This window comes from Chinchilla lanigera, unplaced genomic scaffold (assembly GCF_000276665.1).
Source record: "Chinchilla lanigera isolate Chin_1 unplaced genomic scaffold, ChiLan1.0 scaffold00092, whole genome shotgun sequence".
NCBI classification, from domain to species: domain Eukaryota; kingdom Metazoa; phylum Chordata; class Mammalia; order Rodentia; family Chinchillidae; genus Chinchilla; species Chinchilla lanigera.
The window spans coordinates 6,784,335-6,792,854 of NW_004955493.1; the positions used below are offsets into that span (position 1 = coordinate 6,784,335).

Sequence of the window (8,520 nt, forward strand, 5' to 3'; positions counted from 1 at the left end):
TAAAAGGAATAATACAACTGGCTCTTCTCTCCATGAACATAAAGAATGGTTGCCCCCTGAAAGCTGTACACATACCATTCAGGTGTGAGATAAAAAATGGGCTGAGAAACAGAGGGCTACCCACTGATATGGGGCATACCCTCCCCTTTCAGACACAAGCTCGCTGGTGGGGCCCCCTCGTGGCCATGCTGGCCTTGTAACTGGACTGGCAAGTATTTTGGGGGTGACTGTGTCTGCCAGGCCACATTCGTACGCCTGCCCACTAGTCCCAGAATTCTGCCAGCACGGAGGCCCACTCTCACCAGGGAGTTGCATGATAGTAACATCCCTTCACGTTTTTTGTGCCTCAGGCAGGGTCATTGTACACTTTAGTTCACGTACAGGCTGTGCCAGCTTTCCTGCCAAAGTACAGAACTATACACGAGGGCACCTGCTCAACCAGGGCACAGCACAGGCGCAAATAGTATTGCAAAACACAGTGGCCTTGGGCATGTTGCCTGCAGCCCAGAGAGGCACCGATGCCCTCACTGGCCTGATTTGCTGCGCTTAATCCCGTATAATGACGCTAATAGAACCGAATGTAAACACCAAAAGGCAGGTATGCATGGCCGAGCACTTCAAAGTCTATGATGTCTTCGCACGTAGGCTAGACCCTCTGCCTGGTCATTGGAGACATTCTAGGAGCAAGCATTACTGCTGTAGTCCTTGCCATTTCCGTGGCCAGTGCCAGCTCTTGGTCAAAGGAGATAACACCCCCTGCAAGGCTGACAGCATCACAGAAGAGGGGGTGAAAAGGTTCTACGAGCAGGAGGACGGGGCAGAGCGTGTTGTGAGACTGTTCCTCCAAATCCTAACCAAAGCAACTCCATCTTGTACTGCACACCCCATGCACCCACCTAAATGTTCGGTGGGCTCCTAGCTCTCCCCTTACCACTAGGTGCTGAAGCTGTGTGCCGGGCTGCAGTGTAACGTGGTCACCCACCATTGTGGTTGGAGAGAGACCTGTGGAGTTTCCTGATCAAGATGACCTGGGAGCAGAGTACACATAACTTTTCCCGAGGACCTTTCTTGCTTTTGATCCTGCTTTTGCTGTTTTACTTAGTGCTCTATAGAACCAGTAGCCAAGCATCTGGGGAGATACCTCAGCAGTGCAGTGCCTGCCTGGCTAGCGAGTGGTCCTGAGTTTGATTCCGGGTACCAGAAAAGAAAAGAAAAAGACCCAGTACCTAACATAGAGGGTTGGCTTTTGGCAATGTTGCAGCCCCCAAGCCATCTACCACTCTTGAAGTAAGCCCTGAAAAATGTATTACTTGCTAAGTGTGACTTGTCTGTGTTGTTCTTGGTCTGTAGGTGCCCTTTGAGTTTGCAGGTATGTTGTTCTTTTAAGTTTCTCTAGAAAATTTACCTAACACCAGGCCTGGACTAGACCATAGGCACTTCCAGAGCTAAACCAGGCTGCAGGAAGAGGGACCAGACTCACTGTGACTATTAATTCTCTATGTCAATTTTGTTGGATTAAGAAACACCTAGCAGGTTAGTAAAACATGCTCCTAGGTGCATCTGAGTGGGTCATGGAGCTGTAGTCTTGGGTACGAGATAAGGTGCTCACTAGTCCCTCTCTGGGGCTTTTCTCTTGCTTCTGGTCCCGTGAGCTAAGTAGCGTTGCTCCACCACACCCTTTTCCCATGAGTTTTCTGCTTTGGAGTACATGGACCATTTACTGAATCTCCTGAAACCATGAGCTAAGTTAAAGCTTGCCTTCTTAAAGTTTTGAGTGTCACATATTTTGTCTCCGTGATGGGAAAGCTGCACAATACACTTACCCAAGGTACTGGCCCTCTAGGGGCACACGCTGCCCTGGCTCCACCTGGAGGAACCCCTCTGTCAGACAGATCATATGGGCCCACAGGGGACAGCTATGGGGGCAATGCAGGGGGCCTTCTTCATCCTGTCGGAGGTGGTAGGTAGGGAAGGGATGCAGGGAGTCATTTACATCTCCTGAGAGTGAAGTAGAAGCCAGGCCACATTCTGTTAATTATTAAATGGCCTTGCCCCCAGTGTGGTAGAGATCTGGAAGTAATCTGGGTCCATTAACTTTCCTAACCTTTTCAAAGTGAAGTTAACTACAATAAGCACAGTTTACCTTTCTGAAGATTTTCTGGTTTTGACGTAGCCATTTTTCATGAAGACATGCCATCTGTCAGTCAGTTCATGATGCCCTGCTCTCTCATTGAATCGCTACGATGATAGACTGTGGCTGTCCTAGTCACCCGGCACCCATTTGAACCAATCATGGTACTGCACTTGGATCGATAAGAAGGCCTGCATTTGAACCAATCACAGACTTCCACCTGGACCAATCACAGGGCCCTATAGCTGCATAGGCACCATTCCTCTCACACTTTCTGTGTTAGTCTAGGAGAGCTGCCTCTGATATATGGACCCTCTGGGCTGCTGCACAGGTCTTGTTAAAGTACCCCAGCAGTTCTATAAATCTACTTGTGATTTATTTCTTGGAAGCCCTGGCTTGGCAAGTTTTGTAAATCTCAGGATTCTTATCCTGAGTATGGTGGACAGGATAGTTGCTGTATAATTTTTTTTTTTACAAAAACACCAAATAAAGTCTTTATTGTAACAGGACCTGTTCTTAAGCATAGGGGGCAGTCAGTACTCAGGAGGGAGCCCTCCTAGACTAAAACCAGACAAGTGGCCGCAGGGTGCTGCTTATATAACATCTGCAGGCCCATTTCAGTGAGGAACAGAACTAAAAGCTTGCTGTGAGTGCGAAATATGCAAATAAGGCCCCGAGACCCCTCTCTTGCTGATCTTGGCCACCACAGGGTGCCCCCTCCCTTCTGCAAAAAGGCAACAGTAATGCCTAAAGTGGTGAGAGTGGAGGCACCAGGCTGCGTTCTGGCTGTACTCATGTTGGAGTGGAGGGTGGTGGTTTGATAGATACTAGACAGGATGCTGAGGCATGTTCTTCTCACCCATTGGCAGAAGGGGTGAGAGGGAGCAAGGAAAGGAGAGGGGAAGGAGCACACTGGTGATTAGCCACACCACATCCTTCCTCTAGCCAGAACGGGGAAAAATGAGAGAGTCGGGCTGCTCTCCTCTGTCTGGTTTTCCCCTTGAGAGCATCCTTGTCTGGTTACTTTTCTCTCATTGCTTTAGACAAAATACCCGAAGCCAAAAATTAAAGAAGGAAGGTTTATTTAGCTCACAGTGTGTAGAGGTTTCAGTCTGTAATCAACTGGCTCCAAGCAGAGTGGCACACGGCAGAGGGGCAACAGTTCAAGGCGGCAGAAGACACAAAAGCAACAAGAGCAAAAAGGGGGAGAAGCCAGAGAGCAAGCCTCTTTTCCTCCCTTATATTGTATGCAGGCTACCCGCCCTAGGGCAGGTGTAGCACTCGCACCATCTGCCTGCCCTCCTCTTGCACAGGCTCAGGATATTTACAAAGCGAGGACCCTCACCCCCCTACTGGGCCACTTGTTAAACTTCTAAACACCTGTTAAACTCCTAAATTGACAATGAATCAATCTTTACAACATCCTGGAGTGTAAGTAGCCACCCTAGGGCATGCCCTCTACACCCCAGGATGTAGAACTGCTGAGTAACTTAATGAAGCTTCTAAATTTCTCAAGTTGACACAATGTATCAACCATTACAATCCTTAATCTTTTTTGAGCTTTTTGTTTTTTTGAGACAGGGTATCTCTATGTAGTTCACACTGGTCTTGAACTCACTGTGTAGCTCAAACTGGCCTTGAATTTGCAGTAATCCTCCTGCCTCAGCCTACAAGTGCTGAGACTACAGGCATGCTCCACCACACCCAGCTCATCTCAGTTTTAAGAGGAGCTGAAAGCCAGAGGTCCATCTTCTGTAACTGCTTGGAAGCTGATCTGGGTCAATTGATGCTGCCTACCAGAGGAATCAAAGTCTTTTTGCCAACTTCACCAGTAATATGTGGGGTCCTCACTTCTCCTCTGGAGGCACAGGTAGGAAGCCTTCCATTGTTCTGGACTCAGAACCAAACCAAGGTTCACCGGAGCACACGGATCGCCAATTGAGATTTTAGAATGAGCTTTTATTAGCTGGCCAGCGACTGACTGAGAGCCTCCACGCAGGGTAGGATCAGGTCAGCACCATACCAGGCGAGAGAGCAGTATTTAAGCCAAAAAACCACATAAACCACATCCTACTTGGCAAGCAAGGTCTTTGTGAAGCAGTCTTCCAAAAAACTATAGAAACTATAGGAAAATTACAAGAAGGGAACAATGCGTCTCAGGGAGTTTCAACGAGTGGCTAGAATGCGGAACTAAGCAGGTGGGAGAATAAGGTAATCAATAATCTTTCTTTCTCATGTTCTTTGTGAGGCCATGCATGTCCCTTGTGAGGCCTTTACATCCATCAGCATCAGTTTAACATGGAATTTCTTTGAAAGAAGGAAGTTTGGAAGATATAAACTTTACAGCAGTAAAGACACAGGTATCATTACCTCTAAAGGACGCCAGTGGAGCTTCCTTTAAGGCAGGGGCATCACAAGGTGACTCTCTGCAGATATGCCCTCCTCCAAGTGCTTCTGGTCTAGGAATCGCCTCCAATCCCCTCCTTCTTCATCAGGAGGAGCTATGGCTATAGCCAGTACCTCCCACACTTTGACATGTTTCACCATCACCCTCTCCAGACTAGCCATATTCTTCAGGGTAGAAACTCATCCTCAGAGTTGCCTCCTGCCTTATCCTAGAGGGAATTTCTATCCAGAGAAAAATTGCTCCTCTAGCCACCATGCAGAGTCATGCTTTCCCCCACCCAGTCCATAAATAACCAGTAGCTACTCTGTTCTCCCAGCAGATATCTTTTGTTTTCCTCTTTTTGAAACAGGGTCTCGCTATGCAGTTCAGGCTGGCCTTGAGCTCACTTTGTAGCCCAGGCTGGTCTCAAATTCACAATGATCCTCCTGCTTCAGCCTCACGAGTGCTGGGATTATAGGCAAGCACCACTATGTCTGGCTGGCCCTGAAGGGCTCTGGCTCCAGGAAGTAGCTCCAGAAAGGGTAGAAAGCAGCATACCTGGCCTTCTGTGGGGTTCAGCACTGACTCCCTGAAGGAGAAGCTGCTCTGTGGACTCGGAGGCAAGTTCCTGGTTAGCTGAGCTGCATGGACCCACCTGACCAGGGCAAAGAGGCTGCCCCTCCTCTTACAGGGCCTGTGGGTTCTTGTGCGCTTTATCAGAGCAACTGGACAGAGGCGCTGTGGCATAGGAACAAGGCTTTTATTTCCATGCTGGATCACAGGGGGAAGTCGGTGAGGATAGGAATCCAAAGATGACCCAAGAAAGGACACAGGTGTACAGCTTTTATGGCATCTTCAAGGTAGGCAGGGTCCCCGTCCTCACCTACGCTCGCCCTCTTCCTGATCGCTCCTCTTCAAGGGCGTGGGTCTCACCACCTTCTTCCAGTTCCAACTTGCTGTGTTTTTTTTCCCCTTCTGCTAACATAGGTTATCCTGTGACTGTTCTGTGCATGTGACTGTCCTTTGTCCCCTGGAATTTATCCCTTGTTATTGGGGAGAATTGGGTTTTGGAGCAGGGTAGATCATTCCTTTTTCCTTTTTTTTTTTTTTTTAAGTTGTCTTTTTGAGACAGGGTCTCACTATGCAGTTCAGGCCGGCCTTGAGCTCACTTTGTAGCCCAGGCTGGTCTCTAACTCTCAATGATCCTCCTGCCTCAGCCTCCTGAGTGCTGGGATTACAGGCGTGATCCACCATGCCCGCCTCTTTTTCCATTAGTGGGTTTAATTTTAATGATTTTGCTTCTGGGTTGTTTGTTGTAGTTATTGTTTCAGCTCTGGCTTTGTTTTCTGGGCTCCCCCAGGTAGGGGCCAGGAATCGAACTCAGGACCTCACACTTGCCAGGCAGGCACCATGCCACTGAACTATAGCCCCGGCCCCAAGCTCTGACTTTTTTTTTTTGGTTTTTCTCCGGTACCGGGAACCGAACTCATGACCTTGCGCATGCCAGGCAGGCGTTTTTGCCGCTGAGCTAAATCCCCAGCCCCCCCAAGCTCTGACTTTGAGGTAAGTCTCCTGACCACATCGTCTTTGAAAGCTGAGCTGAAACCCATCCTCTTGTCTCCTAGGGTGTTATCTTACTGTACAACCTTGAAGACTGATCTACTTTTAACTCTTAATCCTCCGCTATGTTTGTGGACTCTAAAACTGAGGGCCACCCTGGCTGCCTCACTCAGGGCAGGGTGGGCAGCATCCCCTTTCCTCCGCCCAGTAGGAGAGGGAGCTCACGACTTTAACGTTTCTTGCTGGAGCAGCTTGAGTCCTCATGATGTGAACTAAGTGTAAGATGGAGCCATTACTTTAGGGATACCTGGGACCCACAGAAACACCTCAGCCAGCATGGCCCCAGCTCCAGGATGACAACCATGTCCTGCCATGTGGTACCTGCAAACTGCCTCACTTCTACAACTGCCCATGACCCCAAGCATCCCATCTCTGTGGCCTGGCTTTATTTTGATTCCATCCCTCTCTGCACATGTTCCCGCATTTCCCACACACTCCTGGCTTTGGGGTTCAGTCAGTGGGCCATGGTCTGCTATTTCTCAATGCCGTCTCTTACTCTAGGCTGCTGAATGGGAGCTTCGCGGAAGCACGTCCATACCTTTGAACAGAAAATCCTGAGCCAGAGCCATGAGCACATTGGGATCCTGAGACTGGGATCAGAGGCCCACACGGCCATTACACTAGAATCCTGGCCACCTTCTGTGTCGGTGCGTCACCGGGGACACTAAGGCTGAATCTACGGTTCAGCTGCTTCTTCCCTCGATGCTGTCCATTGCTTGTCCTTGAACAAGCTCCTCTGCCCATCTAGGGTCTGGGGCCCCACAACTAAAATAAAAGTTCTTCCCTTACATACCCTCTGGTGACCCTTCTCTCTGCAGATAACAAGGCATCTGGACGGTCACCGCCCACCCAGCCACCAGAGAACTGTGGCTTCTGCTCTCTGGTTATCTCTGTTATTGATACAGAGATCAGTTTTCAAAACCATGACCTGCTGAGCAAACCTCTTCTTTTCCCCAGTGTCACCCAGTGTCAGAGACACAATACTGAATTTCCCGTGCAGTTTCCTCAAATTTTCACAGGCCTCAGGGCAAGTGCTCCACTGGGGGCTCCACAACACCTGGGCTGTCGGTGGTTATCGCCTACAAGGCAAAAGCAGCTGGCCATACGGCCTTGGACTTAATGTGGCCACAGCTGCCTCTGGGAGTGGGACCATGGGGTTTTCAGGAATGGGAGTTTTCATAGCAGACAAGGATAGGATTCATGTAGGAAAATAAAGGTGACCTAAGCCGCAAAATTGGGTCAAGAGATATGTCTGTATTAGTCTTAACCATGGATGTAAAGATTAGTAGGACCTTGCTGGGCGTGGTGGCGCACGCCCGTAATCCCAGCACTTGGGAGGCTGAGGCACGAGGATCATTGCAAGTTCGAGGCCAACCTGGGCAGCAAAGTGAGCTCAAGGCCAGCCTGGACTGCAAAAGGCTCCTAAAGTCTCATGTGTTTGGGAGGTAATTTGATCATGGGGCACTATAGCTGATTTGGACTTTTTTGGTACTGGGAATTGAACTCAGGACCTAGCGCTTGCCAGGCAGACCCGTGCCACTGAGCTATATCCTCGGCCCCTGATTTGCTTTTGGTAGGTGGGGACTGGCAGCCAGGTAACTAGAGGGTGTCATGTGCAAGGGTATATGCCTTCCTGGCTTCTCCTCCCTCTCTTCTCTCTCTGCTTCCTGACCTCAGCATGAGAGGCTTTCCTCTGCCAGGACTTCTGCCGTGCCGTTTCTGTGCTTTAGCCCACTGCATGCGGACTGAAACTTTGGAACTGTGAGCAAGAACAACCCTCTAGTCCTTTACGTAGTGGGTGTTGGGTATTTTGTCCCAGTGCCATGAAAGTAACTGAAACATTTCAGTACCAGAGAACTAGGAGCATTGTGTGATGCTACATTACCATCCTGTTCAGAAGCCTCTGGAATTGGTTTGTGGGAGGAGCCTAGCAATGTTAGAGACGCCAGCTAGAGAAGCCCTCAAGCGCTGCACACTGAGCTTCACAGGAGATTCTCGTCAGCACGAAGAAGACCCATGCCAGCCCTCAGAGCTGCCAGCGGAGGGGGAGGCTGCAGCCCGCCATCTTCTCGGCACAGTGGGCATCAAAGCGCTCGCTCTGGGCCACCGTGAAGGTGCTTTTCCAGTCCCCCACGATCCCTGGGACAGAAGGAAAGAGGCTTGAGTCCAGGCCGCACAGGAGGCCCCGGTGGCTCTTTCTCCCTCCGCTCCCTACGCCTCGCTTGGCCAGGCACCCACCTTTCCTCATGAAGGGGGAGACCGTGTGGTCCATGACCTCACAGGGTAGGGTGGTGTAGTTGGTCATGGGGTTCTTCTTCATCTCCTTGAAGGATGTGCGCTGGACGATGAGCTCCTTGGTCTCCTCAGGCAGGGAGCGCCCCAC

At 50.0% G+C, this 8,520-nt stretch overlaps 1 protein-coding gene across 1 annotated transcript in view; it reads right to left on the bottom strand.

Annotated features, from left to right (window-relative positions):
* Positions 1-7,984: 7,984 nt before the first annotated feature.
* The window catches only part of LOC102010175 (sulfotransferase 1A1-like), a gene marked incomplete in the record, with an annotated part of 3,175 nt that continues 2,639 nt past the window's right edge, over positions 7,985-8,520 (bottom strand). Inside the window, 2 exon segments of the mRNA XM_013504817.1 lie at positions 7,985-8,276; positions 8,376-8,512. Of these exon segments, the coding sequence (XP_013360271.1) occupies positions 8,164-8,276; positions 8,376-8,512 (250 nt within the window).